Source organism: Leptonychotes weddellii, chromosome 6 (assembly GCF_054177405.1).
Source record: "Leptonychotes weddellii isolate Sample4059 chromosome 6, ASM5417740v2, whole genome shotgun sequence".
In the NCBI taxonomy this organism is placed as follows: Eukaryota; Metazoa; Chordata; class Mammalia; order Carnivora; family Phocidae; genus Leptonychotes; species Leptonychotes weddellii.
This window is the reverse complement of record NC_138374.1, coordinates 31,891,361-31,909,390: the sequence shown is the minus strand read 5'-3', so window position 1 is coordinate 31,909,390 and position 18,030 is coordinate 31,891,361. Positions and strand designations below refer to the sequence as shown.

The 18,030-nt window shown below is 36.6% G+C and overlaps 1 protein-coding gene across 5 annotated transcripts in view; it reads left to right on the top strand.

Moving 5' to 3' along the window:
* Positions 1–17,630, top strand: part of TNKS2 (tankyrase 2) — a 66,957-nt gene extending 49,327 nt beyond the window's left edge. For 3 of the 5 annotated variants that reach the window (XM_081823843.1, XM_081823840.1, XM_081823842.1), the window contains 8 exons: positions 340–422; positions 1,733–1,853; positions 4,542–4,639; positions 5,490–5,564; positions 8,238–8,343; positions 11,087–11,273; positions 14,104–14,260; positions 15,291–17,630. In XM_081823843.1, coding sequence (XP_081679969.1) covers positions 340–422; positions 1,733–1,853; positions 4,542–4,639; positions 5,490–5,564; positions 8,238–8,343; positions 11,087–11,273; positions 14,104–14,260; positions 15,291–15,353 — 890 coding nt within the window. In that variant the 3' untranslated portion in view covers positions 15,354–17,630. Of the gene's footprint in view, positions 1–339; positions 423–1,732; positions 1,854–4,541; positions 4,640–5,489; positions 5,565–8,237; positions 8,344–9,381; positions 10,647–11,086; positions 11,274–14,103; positions 14,261–15,290 lie in introns of those variants that run through there. The other 2 variants (XM_081823845.1, XM_081823844.1) reach the window with 2 other exon arrangements.
* The last annotated feature ends 400 nt before the right edge of the window (positions 17,631–18,030 follow it).

The window sequence follows — 18,030 nt, the reverse complement described above, 5'->3', positions numbered from 1 at the left end:
AATTTTTTTTTTAAGCAGTAATAAAATTGACTTATTAGTTTCAGTATGGACACTTATTTTAAAGATACAGTTAAAAGTAAAAATTTTTTTAATGAAAAGATTTTTTTTTTAACCTGAGAGTGCCCCATAGGCTGTTTCTTCTAATGATGTTGAAATTTTGTAGCTTTTTCTTTTTGCAATTTTTGATGCTATGTTCAGATATTCAGTATTACATCCCAAATGCCAATTAGTAGTTTGCTTCATCTTTACATTCTTCATGTGTATAGTAATACCACAAAACTTTGATGTTATAATGTTGATATACGTTACTCTGTTCGTTCTGGATTTTTTATTTTCCAGTTCCAGCAGTAGATTTTAGCATAACTCAATTTGTAAGGAATCTTGGACTTGAGCACCTGATGGATATATTTGAGAGAGAACAGGTGAGTAGATGAATTATTTTGCTTGGTTTGGTTTTGTATGGGACCTCAAGGAAAAATTAGGACATACTTGAAATGCCCTGGACCATTCAGCCTGTTTGCGGGGAGAGGAGAATGGTTTTTTAAGACTGAAAATCAGTCACTCTTCTAATTTGGCTATCTTGGAATTTCTATTTAGTTTATTAGCACATAAAGGTGGACTCTCATGAAATTAAAAAAAAATACATGGAAACAAATGAAAGTACATATTTCTTTCAAGTGCACATGAGACATTCTCCAGAATAGATCACATTATTAAGTCACAAATCAGGCCTGAACAAATACAAAAAGATGGAGATCATAACATGCATATTTTCTGACCACAATGCTGTGAAACTTGAAGTCAACCACAGGAAAAAGTTTGGAAAGACCATAAATACATGGAGGTTATACAGCTTTGCTATTAAACAATGAATGGGTCAACAGGAAATCAAAGAAGAAATTTAAAAATGCATGGAACAAGTAGTAATAGTAAAATAGCTTTCTCCAGTGGAAAGCTTAGCTTATTTAGCCCTTAAAGTAGGTTATCTTTGAGCTCTTGTTTGTTCAGTTCAGTTGTGTCAGTCACTACCTGCTCTGACACTTCGCTGGCCGCTCTGGGAAGGCACATAGGTACACTAGGTATATATCTGGGCTTTTCTGGAACAGTCCCAGTTTAAAGTACACTGTCAGAATATATTTACTGATTTTTTTTGGTTCAGAGAATATGGTTAACGTAGACTTGTACCCCTAAGAAACTTTTGATCTACTTACGGAGCTCTAACAATATATGAAGAAATAACTTTGAGGCATGGATTTTAGAAATTCCAAGAAAAAAAGGTTACTGCGTGCTGGACTATTCAGGGAAAGCTTCAAGATTTCTGAATGTCTTCAGTTTCATAAAGTGAGAATAATATATTTGAGGGAAAAGGAATAGTTTGAACCCTGAGGCAGAAGTACTAGTTAGCGTAGTCCGGAGTCTGGAGGAAGCAGTGAAGGCATTGTATAAATAGATTGGTTGTAGAGTGATGGTAGATAAGTGCATTTTTATTTTGCAGTTTAAGTCAGCTCAGGTTCTTATGCTGAATGAAAATAATTATATTTTTGGTAGTTCATACCTGTAATTTAATTAGCTGCAACTTTTCAGCTTCAGTTTAATAACTGGTTTGCTTTCATTTCTAAGCTGTTCACAAAAATCCAAAGTAAATATATAAATCTGATACATTATAAAAACATCCGTATATGAATGTCTAGCAAATGTAAGCCTTCTAAACAGTTTCATCCTCTTTTGTCAGATCACTTTGGATGTATTAGTTGAGATGGGGCACAAGGAGCTGAAGGAGATTGGAATCAATGCTTACGGACATAGACACAAACTAATTAAAGGAGTTGAGAGACTTATCTCTGGACAACAAGGTATTTCATTTTAAATTAATGCTATCATCAGTTTAACAGTTGGCATAAAGACAACCCTCAACTTACTAAATGATAATATATAAATCTGTGAGAGCAAGTCCATTTAATAGGAAGAACACTAGGATTCAGGAAACCTGGAATCAAGTTGTAACGCTGCTACTGTTAAGTTTCCTGAGCTTCTGCTGGTAATTTTGTGAACCTAAGTAAAATTTCTGGGCCATTCAGAAGTTTGGGAATTTTTTTCGCTCTTAAGTTACTCTAGCTCTAAAATTTTATGATTCTAAAAGATCAGAAACTTGAATATCTCCTATCTTATGGTAATATAATAGGCAACACCTAGGCATTCAGGCTGCCTATAAAATGTTGTAAATCTCTCTTTTGTTGTAAATGGCTAAATTCTAAACACTTGTAGTGGAAGTACTGGGAAACAGTGTTCTGAGGAAATCTGGCAGAACAGCATTGAATAATCTCTTTATTTCTTCTGAATGTTGGTACTTTAAAAAAATGCAAATTGCATTTGTTCAACAGATGTTAACATTTCCTATGTACCAAGTCCTGGGTATGAAAAGGTGAATTGTTCTAAGTATCAAGACCACATTGTTAAACTGAGGGCGTGATTTACCATGCTTGGGGTCAGACACTTCCTGTCATTGAGGTCCTGGCTATACACCTGGAGTTCAAAAAAAACCTAGACTAGCAAAAATGAAGACATTTTCAGGGAAGGATGTATGATAGGATAGGGTCCATCTCTTGAAAAAGAAAAAATACCTCTAAAAATTAGGTGATTGAAGCTAAGGAATACTTTGAACTGGAATTCTGGAATAGGATCAATTAAAGGTAGATATACTTCACTTGCCTGGTAGGGTCTAAGGCAAAAATGTTTAAAATATGAGGTAGTCTGGAATATGTCTTATAATGACAAAATTGTATAAGAAAAAGGAGGGAACACCCATGGCTCCCTGGAATGTTAGTATACAATATAAAAAACATCAAAAATGAAGAGAAACCAGAACCCTCAGTTGTGGACGGCCATCATGACTCTACTAGAATGATAGGTAGATCTGGTTAGGATAGAAATTACAGTGGAGTACTGGAATAACGGATCATTTAGGATAAAGAGGCAGGTTTAAAAAGAAATTAGGCAGTGTTTGTTCATTAAACATACAGTGTCTGGGATACAGTTACTAAGACTGCATTGAAAGGCTCAGGAAACAATGGCAGAAACAAGATATACTGCCCCCAAGTGGCAGAGGTATGTAACTCCATGCCGTCTCTGGTCTGTAGTCATTCTGTTACATCCAGCTGCAGTTGCAAAGGAACGTTTGTTCCTACATGAAGGAGAACTGTCATGACACAGAATGACTGTGTCTGCTCTAGCACATCAGGGTCACTTGCCTGCATAAAGTTACCACCTTTCTTGTCTTCGTTTGAAGCCAGGATTCTATACATTTGTTATACGCAATTTTGCAAAGTGGAACCAGTGGTAGTCTTCTGACAGTCTGTCATTTTGCTGGCTTAGCCCTAGCTATAATTCAGTGCATCAAGTCAATAGATTACTTGTCCTTATCTTTGAGCACTGATAAAAGATCTTGGGATGGTACACAGATGCTTTAGTCAAGCATGTGTTGTAGTCTTTATTCTGTTAAGTCTTTATTCTCTGAAATATTCCCCTTTATAAGTCCCCACACTTCTTGTAGCTATTGTAATTCAGCTATAAGTCTTTATCAGAGTTTAGCATGTTGCTGGTAGTCTTGTTATTCAGACCAGTACTCAGAACTAGAATAGTGCTCTAACTCTCCAGGGCAAACTGCCATGCGCTGATCTAGTAGTAATGGATTTGATCCCTGCCTGAGAAAACAGCAGAGCTTTAGAGATCTTGTTGTAAGGACTGAAGGAGAGGTGTGTTACAAATATACCAAAGAAATTAGAAAATTCTTTTTGAGATTCCACATAAGAAACTTTTGTGAGAGTAAAGGTTCAAAATACATAGTTATCTTGACTATTGACGTTCAGAAAACACAACATTCATTGCTGAATTAAAAACTGTTATGGGTTAGAATAAGCATTAAGTAGTTAGTAAACATTATGGAGTTATCATTCTGAGATGATTCAGAATTATCTGAGGCTATACAAGTTTCTGTCATAATTCATCCTCATATTTACAAAAATTAAAGACTAAATACTGAAAGGGCTGTATAGTTAGTGAAGGGAAGTAATCTGAAGAAAAAATGTGTGACAAGCTCCTTAAGAATAAGAGATAAAGAATAAAAAGATTTTCTGAACTATTCCCAGAAAACCCTTACAGCTTGTTGAGTCAAAATTAGTAGTCCAAATGCAGTGTGGTGTTCTGATTTGGATCCTAGAACAGAAAAAGGACATTAGTGGGAAAAACTGGTGAAATCCAAATAAAGTCTATAATTTACTGTGACAGATGCACTGTGGCTATATAAAATGGTAACATTGGGGGAGCATTAATGTCCTTAATGGTAACATTAGGAAGTTGACTGAAAGGTACACAGGAATTCTCTGTATGATCTCAGCCTTCCTGAAAATCTAAATTCGTCTAAAATTAAAAGTTTTTAAAAATCGGTAGTAAGCATCAGATAAATGAAGTGGCTGTTTTTGGTTGATGTTAACTGGGGCGTTTTTTTGGCAAATATTTTTTTACCTTCAAATTTCATTTGCTAGGTCTTAACCCATACTTAACTCTGAACACCTCTGGAAGTGGAACAGTTCTCATAGATCTGTCTCCTGATGATAAAGAGTTTCAGTCTGTGGAGGAAGAGGTATGTTCATATACCTTAAATGAATCTTGGTTCAGTAGCTAAACTTCCTAGAGGTTTCCAGATCTTAAAAATGTAGGGTTTTTTAATTGTCCCTAACTCTTTACCACCTGGAAAACATTCACAATCAGCATTTAAGGTACACTCCCTCAATAAACTTTAATTCCAGTAATTTGGTTCAGTACTACAATTAATACTAACCCAGAATTCTGTTGGAGAAGAGTTTACTGTCATTTGGGGAAAAAAAAAAAAAAATGCCAATATTCCCTCCCTTCATGAAGGCAATTACAAAGCCCAGTATCTCAGACAAAACACAGAGTATGTGGATGCTACTTATCCAGGAAATTTTTCTTCCAGCTTTCTTTCCACAAAACTCTAGGATCTGCTGAAATCTCTGAATAGTGCCTTACACTTTGAAGAACATATGTGTGAGGAACACAGATAAAAAGTTGAGTAGGACTGAGTTCTAAAATTCAAGAAACTCCAATTCTCAATGAAGTACAAATTGTGCTTTGTTATAAGGGCAACATGAATGGAAACAGATAATTGTTTTGTTTTTTAGCATGTCAGGTGGTTAGCTTTGTATGTTTAACTCACCTGTGCATCTGTTTTTTTCTTTAGTTTGCATTATATAATTTTCACCTGTAGTTTTCAGATTGACTAGCTAATTAGCTAATAGCTATCTCTAGAAAATAATACTTGTGAACTTATAGAACTCATTCCTTAAACAACAAAAATATTAAAATCTCATTTTGTATTCTCAAAAATAGAATCATAGGAGTCAAGAACCATGTTCTCCATATCAGAAAAAACAAAAGTTAATACACATATATTTGACATATTTTTCCATCAGATGCAAAGTACAGTCCGAGAACACAGAGATGGAGGTCATGCAGGTGGGATCTTCAACAGATACAATATTCTCAAGGTAAGAAGTTAGTGAAAACAAAGTTTTCTGAGACCATAGTTTTTCAAAGCCTGAAATGATAATTAACTTTCATAAGAATATAATGGTCTTTCTAGCCTAGTAAGTCTTTGACATAGCATCAGGGGCTATTTTGGGAAAGATTATATCCTTGGAAGGTTAAGATTTTCAAAATCCTATACTCTTTTCTTTTTTTTTTTTTTAATACTGTTTTCTTTTTGGTGCTGTTTTCATAATGAATAATTAAGCCCCTGCTGAACATACTCAGGTTTAGAGGATATGCTTTATCTTGGAATAATGATAAATCCTGTAGGTTTAGGACTTTAAATATATAAACTACTGTTAAGGTACTCTGTTATAACAAAGCTGAATTTTTTTTGTGGCTCAGGAAAGGCCTCCATCTTTATATTTATACCATGCTTCCTTTTATTTGTCTTGTGACTACTCCAGGTTTCTTTTTTTTTTTTACTCCAGGTTTCTGTGAGTCCCCATACATATCACTTTTCTATAATTTTAATAGTACTCCCTCTGTATCTTCATCTTTTCCAAAAACAGTCTTTAAAAAATGTTTTAAGTCATTCAAATGAGAGTCCTGTCTTTTACTTGACAGGACTTTCTCAGGTATTCTTCTCAGGGCCTTTTCCAGCTTTGCTATGTTTTTCTTGAACTATAGCAAGCAAAAATGCATACTCTACTTGAGATGCATAAATATTTTTGTTAACTATGTTGATATATTTTAATTCTAAAATAAGACAAATAAAATGTGGCAAGTGTCTTTATAATACCTAAATTTTAAACTCAAAAGTGAATAGTATCAAATCTTTCATCTGTTTTATATTAGTTTCAGAATAATAAACTATTATGAGTATAATATTAGATATCATATTTTAGAGTTAGTGAATACTAAAACTATTTATTGAGATTGCTATGTTCATACTATTAAATGATTTAAAACAAAAGCACACATTATTCAGGTAAAGGAATCCTACTTCTGGAATTTCCTTTTTATTAGTTTATATCATAGTATGACAAGAATAACGTCTTGAGATTTCCATTCATGAACATATATAGTAATTTTTAATAAAACAAATAATTATGCCTATTACAGGCAAATTTCAGTCAAGGCTGCATTATCTGCAAGCAGTAACAAAATGTGTAGAGATTTATTAAGGGTAAGGGCAGGAGAGAGAATATGTTTTTGATTTTCAAAATAGTTAAAGTCAAGCAAAGATATGCTGTTTTCTTCCTCTGTAAAGATATTTTAATGCAGTATTTAATGAATTTTTCAATGATTTTTGTTCCTTTTTTTTTAACATGAATGAGATCTCTGTGTCAGTTGTGTTCGTTGATTACATCTGTGGCAGAATTTTGAGTGTTTTTTTTTTTTTTTTAAGATTTTTATTTATTTATTTGACAGAGAGAGACACAGTGAGAGAGGGAACACGAGCAGGGGGAGTGGGAGAGGGAGAAGCAGGCTTCCCGCAGAGCAAGGAGCCCAATGCGGGGCTCGATCCCAGGACTCTGGGATCATGACCTGAGCCGAAGGCAGATGCTTAACGACTGAGCCACCCAGGCGCCCCTATTTAGAGTGTTTTTGAGCCAAGACTAAAACCACCACCTCCCAGATGTGCTCTAGGACCAGCAGGGGGTGTAACACCTTTAAACATAGCCAAGAAATAGCTCTAGGATTGTGAATTTTGATCCTAGAAGTACTCCAAATAAGACCAGCATCCATCCATCTTTAACTCTTCTCCAAACAAAAATTTTAGGAATTGGAGGGATAGGGAAGAATAGAGGGTGTGTCTGTGTGTCTGTGTACGTATTTTAAAAATGGTGTTTGAGGGTGCCTGGGTGGCTCAGTTGGTCGGGCGATTGCCTTCGGCTCAGGTCATGATCCTGGAGTCCTGGGATTGAGTCCCACATCGGGTCCCGGCTTGGTGGGGAGTCTGCTTCTCCCTCTAACCCTCTCCCCTCTCATACTGTTTCTCTCTCTCTCTCTCTCAAATAAATAAATAAATAAAATCTTAAAAAAAAAAAAAATGGTGTTTGGGGCACCTGGGTGGCTCAGTCGTTAAGCGTCTGAGGTCTTCAGCTCAGGTCATGATCCCAGGGTCCTGGGATGGAGCCCTGCATCAGGCTCCCTGCTCCACAGGAAGCCTGCTTCTCCCTCTCCCACTCCCCCTGCTTGTGTTCCGTCTCTCGCTGTGTCTCTCTCTGTCAAATAAAATCTTTAAAACAAATAAATAAATAAAATGGTATTTGGTGTGGCTATTCCAAATATTTTTAATTAATAACAGATAAAGATGATACTTTGAGCCAGATAAGGTAGGGAGAGGTGAAAGAGACTGTCTCTTTTTAATACTTATATACAGAACTCAACCTACCTGATCAGGAGATGTTTTAGTAATAATTCTAAATTAGAATGGAAGTATTTTAGTCAATTGACAGTATTCTTGACATTCACATAAGGCTGTATAAGTTTTTGATTTCCAAAATGTAGCTATATTTCTATCTTTATGTTTGAGACCAAGTATTTTTAGTTGAGTAAAATAAAACAGTTTACATTTCAGAAAAAACTTTTGCCTCTCTACTGGCTATGTGGCCCATTTTGGTTGAGATGAACAAGTAGGTAAGTATGACCTAAAGATTTTGATTTCTCCGATTTCTTTTTTATAGATTCAGAAAGTTTGTAACAAGAAACTATGGGAAAGATACACTCACAGGAGAAAAGAAGTTTCTGAAGAAAACCACAACCATGCAAATGAAAGAATGCTATTTCATGGTAAGAGTCCTCTTCCCCGAGATGCCTGGCTGGCTCAGTAGGGAGAACATGCAACTCTTCATCTCAGGGTTGTGAGTTCAAACCTTACTTTAAAAAAAAAAAAAAAAAAAAGATTCTTCTTCCCCTACCCTACCACCATCCTCTTCTACATTAGTTTTTTTTGGCACATAGGAAATAATGAGTCTGTTTTTCTCATGCCATTTTTAAAAAGTAAATATTATTTCTGTAAATATTACATTTATATTTGTATTTCCAATCTCTTTTGAGTTTGTATATTTTATAATGGATTTAAAAATAGGATTGCCATAAGGACAAAATGTAGAAATGGAAATGTTAACTATTCATATTTTCCTATTCTCTTTATATCGATGCTGCATATTATGATCACTCTTGAGAAATGGTGTATTTTACTTTTAACTAGTTGATTGAATTAAAATTAAAGTAAGGTCTGAGGGGCGCCAGGGTGGCTCAGTCAGTTAAGCATCTGACTCTTGATTTTGGCTCAGGTCATGATCTCAGGAGGTCGAGCCCCGAGCTGGGCTCTGTCTGCTCTGAGTGTGAAGTCTGCTTAAGATTCTCTCTTTCCCTCTCCCTCCTGTCTGCCCACCTCACACAAGCTCGCTCGCTCTCTCTCATTCTCTCTCTCAAAAAAATAAAAATAAAATGAAATAAGGTCTGCAAATCGCCTCAGAAGACCGTATACATCCTATTCTGCCTTTGATTCTAAGTGTCAAAACTACATTTAACTTCATTGTGTTAAAAGAGCCATTGTCAGTTAGGGGTGCCTGGCTAGCTCAGTCGATAGAGCATGCCACTCTTAATCTTGGTTTCCTGAGTTCAAGCCCCATTTTAGGGATGGAAATTACTTAAAAAAATAAAATAAAATATTTTTTAAAAAGCCATTGTCATTGAACTTAGAGAATTTTCTGAGAACTTCTGTAGAATTGAGAGCACCTTTATTCTTGAAATTTCTTGGGTTTTTTTTATGTTGCAAACTAACAGATGTTGATTGGTCTTTCTTTTTTTTTTTTCTCTAAGCAGCATGGAGCCCAATGTGGGGCCTGAACCCACAACCCTGAGACCAACACCTGAGCTGAGATGAAAGGTCAGACGTCCAACTTACTGAGCCACATAGGCGCCCCTGGTCTTTCAAATTTATAGCAAAGATGAATATAGATAGTAATATAGTGTTTATCAAGTCTTCAAGCACATAGTAGCTCCCATCTGTTTTTTCATTTGGCCTTAATTGCAGAAAATTTTTTAGAGACCTATAAAGTTCTATAAAACACAGCATTTAAATTTCACAATCCCCTGGAAGAATGGCTATAGCGAACTGAATTGGTGCATAATATCTAAATAGCATTTCTCATTCTGAAACCCTAAAAATCATTATGATAATGACTTGGCACAGAGTATAATATTTATTTATGTACTGACTTGATGATTATAATGAATGATTTTTCTATTTTATAGTATAAATGATTTTGGTTTTTCCAAATTAATTCAAATAAGTGATTCTATTCTTCAGTGTATCTGTAAAGTGGAATTTAGCATATTTTCCTGTCCCTTTATGAACGGGGACCTAATCTTGATGAATCAGTTAACTGTTATATTGGCTTTTCCCAACGCCCACCCCTCACCCTACTCTCCGGCCTGGTTCCCATGGCTACCTCCTTCCCTTTGGCTAAGCTCTCCTTGGCACACATGCAAGGAAGGGGGAGAAAGTAGTCAGTATGCAGAGAATGAAGGAACATACCACATATGCAGATAGAGTCTGGTATAACAGGATGAAAGGCAGAGAGGTGGAAGGATGGGAGAGAAGAGGTATAAAGAAGAGAATGAACAGGGGCGCCTGGGTGGTACAGTCAGTTAAGCATCTAACTCTGGTGTTTGGCTCAGGTCATGATATCAGGGTCGTGAGATCGAGCCCCAGGTAGGGCTCCACGCAGAGTCTGCTTTACACTCTCTCTCTTGACCCTGCCCCTCCCGCACCCCCCACACACACACATACACATGCATGCGTGCTCATGCTCGCTTGCTCTCTCTCTCCCTGTCAAATAAATAAATCTTTAAAAAAAAAAAAATGAACATGAGAAGACCACTTTGGGGATGCCTGGGTGGCTCAGTTGGTTAATCTCCCCCTTTGGCTCAGGTCATTGTCCCAGGGTCCTGGGATCAAGTCCCACATTGGGCTCCCTGCTCAGCAGGGAGCCTGCTTCTCCCTCTCCCTTTGGAGCTCCCCCTGTTTGTGCTCATGCTCTCTCTCTGTCAAATAAATAAATAAAATCTAAAAAAAAAACAAAGACCACTTTGGCCACTTTTGATACACAGATATGAGTGTCAGTGTAAGATGTAATTGCGTGCAGCCTTGCTGTATGAGGTGAATTGTAAAACTCTTGGTTCTGGATTTGTATGGATTTGGGGTCTGGAATTTGATAACTTTAGCATTGGTATTTCAAGTAATCTTTTTTCTAGTTGAATCTATGTGTGTCTTTTTTTTTTTTTTTTGACAACTCATCCACCACCTTATTAGAAACATCAATCGATATTAGCAATTCTTCTAAAGTAGTTATTTATTCTAAAGGCATAAACTAGCTGACAGTTAACTTGTTATCCTTGTTTTCTTATATTCTTTATTGTGGTGTTCATGTATATATGTTTAAGAATTTAACTCCAAAGAGGATTTCATTTTATTCTTCTTCTAAGATAATTTTAAATTGTTACCCATCTACATGTATTTTAGGATCTCCCTTTGTAAATGCAATTATCCATAAAGGCTTCGATGAAAGGCACGCCTACATAGGTGGCATGTTTGGAGCTGGGATTTATTTTGCTGAAAACTCTTCCAAAAGCAATCAGTATGTCTATGGAATTGGAGGAGGTACTGGGTGTCCAGTTCACAAAGACAGATCTTGTTACGTTTGCCACAGGTAAGAGATGTACTTGTTCTCATTTTTTTTTTTCTTTAAATTCAGTTAACATATGATGTATTATTTGTTTCAGGGGTACAGGTCTGTGATTCATCAGTCTTATATAATACCCAGTGCTCATTACAACACATACCCTCCCCAGTGTCCATCACCCAGTTACCCCATCCCTCCACCCCCGCTCCCCACCAGCAATCCTCAGTTTATTTCCTGTGATTAAGAGTCTCTTACGGTTTGTCTCCTTGTCTGGTTTCATCTTGTTTCTTTTTTTCCTCTCTTCCCCTATGATCCTCAGTCTTATTTCTTAAATTCTCATTTATTTTGATAAGAATTTGATAAGAACTTGTTTCATATTTGAGAAATTTGGGGAGAAGGGCATCATCTTCGACAACTTTAGGTATCCAAGCCAGGCATGTTTCAGGTTGCTTTTGGCCCTCTCACCAGTTGTAACGATAGCTAGTATTTATTAAATGATCTGTATAGGACAAGCATAGTTCTGAGAACTTGACCTGTTTAATCATTGGAACACCTAGTGTTTTAAAGAATATGGAGTAGAAAATACCTTTGGACTTGAGAGATTTTATTGTGTCCCTTAAATATTATAGGACTGTAGTTTTTTTTAAATATAGTATTCAAGGGACCCGTGGATGGCTCAATTAAGCGTCTGACTCTTGATTTTGGCTCAAGTCATGATCTCAGGGTTGTGAGATCAAGCCCCATGTCAGGCTCCATTGCTGGGTTAGAGCTGCATAAGATTCTCTCCCTCTCCCTCTGCCCCTCCCATCCCCCCTATTTAAAGTTTATGGGGGGGTTTTTTGGTTTTTTGTTGGTTGTTTTGTTTTTTTAATTTGAGAGAGAGTGAGAGCGAGAGAGATCGCATAGGGAGAGAGAGAAGCAGACCTGCGGCCTATCAGGGAGCCCTGTGTGGGGCTCGATCCCAGGACTCTGAACCAAAGGCAGATGCTTAACCAACCAAGCCACCCGGGCATCCCCCCCGCCCCTCCTATTTAAAAAATATATATATATATGTATGTATATATAGTATTCATATATATACATATATAGTACTCATATATATATTATTCAAATGCTAAAATGGCATTACTTGCCAAGCCTAATTATTTCATAGAAATGCATGAAGGAGTGAGGGAGTCTCTCTTCCACTGAGATAGGATCCTAATCCTCTATTTATGATATTACTACTTGAAAAGTTACGTGAAACATATCAATCCCTTTTATTTATTTTTTTTTCAAAGATTTTATTTATTTATTTGAGAGAGAGAGAATGAGAGACAGAGAGCATGAGAAGGAGGAGGGTCAGAGGGAGAAGCAGACTCCCTGCCAAGCAGGGAGCCCGATGCGGGACTCGATCCCCTGACTCCAGGATCATGACCTGAGCCGAAGGCAGTCGCTTAACCAACTGAGCCACCCAGGCGCCCCTGCAAATAAGTTTATTAACTTAAGACTTTTGTATTTGGATTATCATAGGGCTGATTTTAACTGTAATAGAAATCTATTAGAAATGCTAAGGTTTCCAGCAGGCATATTTAGAACAAAAAGTATAGATAGCTTCTCTTCTTTGGAGAACAGAATCAGCTGGTTCACCAAAATCTTTTCTCCCCTGAAAAACAAGAGAAACCATGAAGTAATTAAAAAAAAAAAAGTTCATTGGAAATAAGGAAGGTCGGTCATATGCCTGAGGGGATTGGGAGAGAATCTACTTAAACTTCTGGTAAGGGAACACTATTTGAAGAACTAACATTTTAGCTGAAACCTAAAAAAATGAGTGTTAACGAGTTGAAGAGTGGCAGAATAGACACCATTTTTTGTGGTAGAGGAAACAGTGTGTATGATGGCCGTGGGGTTAAGAAAGTTGGCCTGTGTGAAGAAAGAAAATTAATGTTCCTGGTGCACAATGAACACGAAGCAAGATTTGAGAATCTGGAGCCATTGTAAGGAATTTGGATTTTCTTCAAGTACACTGAATAGTAGCCTCTACAAAGTTTTAAGCAGAAAAGTGATGTAATTTGATTAATGTTTTATGTGTTGGGTTATTTTTTTCTAAATAACTGGTTGCTTGGATGGAAAATAGTTTAGCTAGGAATTAGAGGAGAAATAGGAAGAGAAGTTCAGAGGCCATTGTTCCCAGTCCAAGTTTGGTTTTTTTTGTTTTTTGTTTTTTTAAAGATTTTATTTATTTATTTGACAGAGACACAGCGAGAGAGGGAACACAAGCAGGGGGAGTGGGAGAGGGGGAGAAGCAGGCTTCCCGCAGAGCAGGGAGCCTGATGCGGGGCTCGATCCCAGGACCCTGGGATCATGACCTGAGCCGAAGGCAGACGCTTAACGACTGAGCCACCCAGGCGCCCCTGTTCCCAGTCCAAGTAAAAATTTTGGTGATTTGAACTTAACAGTAGCCATAGAATTAAGAACATGAATTTCAAATACATTTTGAAGGTGGAATCAATTAGACTTAGTTAAATGTCTTAGATAAATGTCCAACTTTGCAAGTTACTTCATGGGAGCCCCTTAAATCCTCCTTCCCACTTGGGCTGTGGTTTGTGCTTTTGCTCTGGGTACAACAAGATATCAGAGCCTCCATCTCTATAAGGTTGTTACATTTTCAGTTTATATAGTTAACATAAGAATTAAAGTGGCAGATTCATTAATGAGAGTAGTAGAAGACATTCTTACAAAGTTTTTTTAAAGGATGAAATGACAAAACCAACTCTGTTTATGTCTGAGTACATTAAAAAACTTAGGTAGCATACAGAAATGAAACTGCCCTGTACTTCCTTGTTGTCATGGAGATCTTTTCCTTTTCCTGTTACAGGCAACTGCTCTTTTGCCGGGTAACCTTGGGAAAGTCTTTCCTGCAGTTCAGCGCAATGAAAATGGCACATTCCCCTCCAGGACATCACTCAGTCACTGGTCGACCCAGCGTAAATGGTCTAGCATTAGCTGAATATGTTATTTACAGAGGAGAACAGGTAATTCAGTTTTATTTGTTCATCTTCAGAAATGATTTAGAGCCATACTTCTTACTAGTCTCTTAAATTGACAAGGCATATTGCCTTAAAAACTGGGTTGGGGTTTTTTTTAACTTTCATTTGGAAATAATTTTAGATTTATGGAAAAGTAGCAAAAATAATAGAGAATTCCTGTATACCCTTTACCCAGATTTTCCCAGTGTTAACATTTTATCATTCTCCCGCATATGTGCAAATACAGATTTTTTTCCTGAACTGCTGGAGAGGAAGTTGTAGGTTTGCTGTGTAACCTTAAAGGCTTCAGTGTGTATTTCCCAAAAACAAGGACATTCTCTTTTAAAATTATCAACATTGGGAAAATACCATTGATAGACTATTATCTTACAGACTTTATTCAGATTTTGCCAATTCTGGTGGATCTTTTTCTTTTTTTTAACCTTCTGTAAAATATAATTAATCAGAATCCTGTATTTAGTAGTTAACCTGTCTGTAGCAAAGAAGCGTACAATTCCTTCTTGCTGTTAGTGACACAGATCCAGTCAAAAGCATCTCTAGGGGCGCCTGGGTGGCTCAGTTGGTTAAGCGACTGCCTTCGGCTCAGGTCATGATCCTGGAGTCCCTGGATCGAGTCCCGCATCGGGCTCCCTACTCGGCAGGGAATCTGCTTCTCCCTCTGACCCTCCCCCCTCTCCTGCTCTCTCTCTTTCTCTCTCTCAAATAAATAAATAAAATCTTTAAAAAAAAAAAAAAAAAAGCATCTCTAGAGCAGTATTCTGAACTGAGGATATGTAGCAGGATCACCTCAGTTACTAAAAACAAGCACATGCTTAGGATTCATCTTAGACCTGCTTATTCGGAACCTAAGTGGGATTGAAATCAAGGTAAGGATGTTTTTAAGAAAATGTCCTTAGATGATTCAGATCCACACACTAACTTAGAACCTCTTCTCTAAAGATTAGGAATCCTTATGGTAAAATCATCTTTCAAAAAAATTTGTTTACCAATATTTAAATTAATCTTTCTCTTCCAGGCTTATCCTGAATATTTAATTACTTACCAGATTATGAGGCCTGAAGGTATGGTTGATGGATAAATAGTCGTTTTAGGAAGCTAAATCCACTGAACCTAAAATCATCTAAGCAGCGGGTGGCCTCTTAAATTTTACTCCTTTGCTGAGAAATATCATCTTGTCCACAAGCCTGTGGCAAAAGGATAAAAAATGTGAAAGAAGTTTAACATTCTGACTTGATAAAGCTTTAATAATGTACAGTGTTTTCTAAATATTTCCTGTTTTTCAGCACTTTAACAGATGCCATTCCAGGTTAAACTGGGTTTGTCTGTACTAAATTATAAACAAAGTTAACTTGAATCTTTTGTATGTTGTGCATTGATTCTAACAGAAATTGTAATCCCCTCAACAGAACTCATTTTACTAATACAGTACTGTGTTCTTGAAAACACAGCATTTACACTGAATACAATTTCATTTGTAAAACTGTAAATAAGAGCTTTTGTACTAGCCCAATATTTATTTACATTGCTTTGTAATATAAATCTGTTTTAGAACTGCAGCGGTTTACACATTTTTTTCATATGTACTGCACATCTGTACTTCATCTTGCATCATTATGATTGAGTGAACTTTACATTTGATTCCAGAGTCTATGTTAAGCTGTTAACAAAGACTTTGTCAGTTGGGAAAGATTGATTTATCAGATTTAATTTGCTGATGGAAGCATTTATCTCTCATTAGGAATCTTTCCCACTGAAGAACTTATTTCATGAATACTCTGGGGATTTAATTTGTGATAACTTTGTATGTATAAGACACATTCCAAAGAGCTCTATGAACCTCCTGATTATTAAAGACACTTCTTTTCTGGGTTTCACATGGGAAAATTTTCTCATTTCATTTTGTGAAAATTAGAGCGAGTACTTCTTTGTTTTAGAGGCTAAATCCTGCCACTGAGCAACTATGTATTCTTTTCGTGGAGTGTAAATAGGAAGTTACATTTCAGAGGTAGGAAGGGTAATCCTGAATAATTTTCCAATCTTTTCTAATTACCCTAAATCTAAAGGGGAAAAAAAAGCAAATGGGAGTGGGTCATTTTTTTTGTCCTAAGTATTTTTTTCTTGTTCTTCTTCCTTGGCCTCACTGTTATAGCCAATCTGTACACCATAAGTAGGCTGAACCCAGAACCATGAAATAAATGTGGGTGTCCCAGTTCTCTCCAGGTCACCTGCATGGGCAGGTGCTGTGACACGGTGCTTCCTGGTCCTGGGTAGCCTCACTGTGACATTCACAGTCACTTGGAAATATGCTTTGTGCACACATGGTGACAGGTTTGTTGGGCAGCTGTAGAGGGGAATGCTGTCCCATAAAATGCCATTCCTGTTTTCTGATGGAAAACTATCTTTTCCATGAAATAGGCTTAACGCTTCTTGGCACAGAGACATGAATTATATATAGCTTGGCAGTCTGTTTGTTGACTCTAGCTGCCTCAGGAGGCAAGGCAGGTTTATACTGACTTAAGTCTCTGTAAGTGAGAATGTTCCCCTTCGCTCTATGTACCAGTTCACTTTTGTTTTATATTTTATTCCATCTCTAAATTATCTGGCTCTTTACAGTAACTTGTACATAAAGTGCTAGAAAATCATGTTTCTTGTCCTAAGTAAGAGTTAATCAGAGTAAATGCATATCTGGAGTTGTTTCTATAATGTAAATTGTGATCATTATTTAAGAGGTCAGTTTTTGACCTTGAAAGTGCTTTTATACAGCTCTGTAATAATTGCAGTTATGATCCTAAAGTAATTTCTTGGAACACAAGTGGAGTCTGCCAAACTTTATATAATTTTTCAGATTCTGGAAGCTTCCCGATTTTATAATTAGAAGGTAATGAGATGAGTTAATGGAGTTTATATTTACATATCTCTCAACATTGAGCCCATACCACTCCCCCTGTAAGTGAATCTGGAATTGCTTATCACATAAAGTCATCAAGGTCTCTGAGTTTATATAGTGCAGCCTGTGTTCTTTCATCTAATCCATTGCTTAATTACTGTGTTGTTTTCCTATGAATGATTACATTGTGGTTAATATGTTAGCATGGCAGTATTTTCAGATAGCTTTTTGTTTGTTGGCAGTTTGGGGGTGGCTTAGGGGGTGGTTGGGAGGATTTTTTTGGAGTGTTTGCATGAAATATCTTACTTTATAATGATGGAATTGCTTTTCTTTTGTCTTGTGATTTTGTTTTTTTTGAAGTGAGATTTAACTTTGTGTGTGAGTAGTGCTATTCTATCCATCTGGGGTGTCTTGTACTGTATCACATTCCATGCCCTCATTTAATTCTTAATAAAGTGTTCATTGGTTTTTCTGGGTAGCATGGTAATTACTGGAATAGTATAAATATGTTGAATGGTCTTTGAGAATATGGATTAAGATTACAATAAACCACAATTGCAGGAAAACAATGTAGTTCTGAGTCTAACAGTGATAGAGTGCAGTTTAAAGTTTGAAATCTTGAATGTTGTGACCATAACTTACTCAGATGCTTTAAGATGGAAGTAACTGTAAGATGCTTTCAGACATTTAATTGCTCCAATACAAGTTTTGGCAAACCTTGAAGCTTATTCCTGGGAAATCTTTCTTCTAAAGAGGAATGAATTTTTTGTTTTCTTTTTTCTTTTTTTTTTTTTTAAGTAAGCTCTTGACCCAGCTTGAACTCATGACCCCGAGATCAAGAGTTGCTGTTCTACTGACTGAGCCAGCC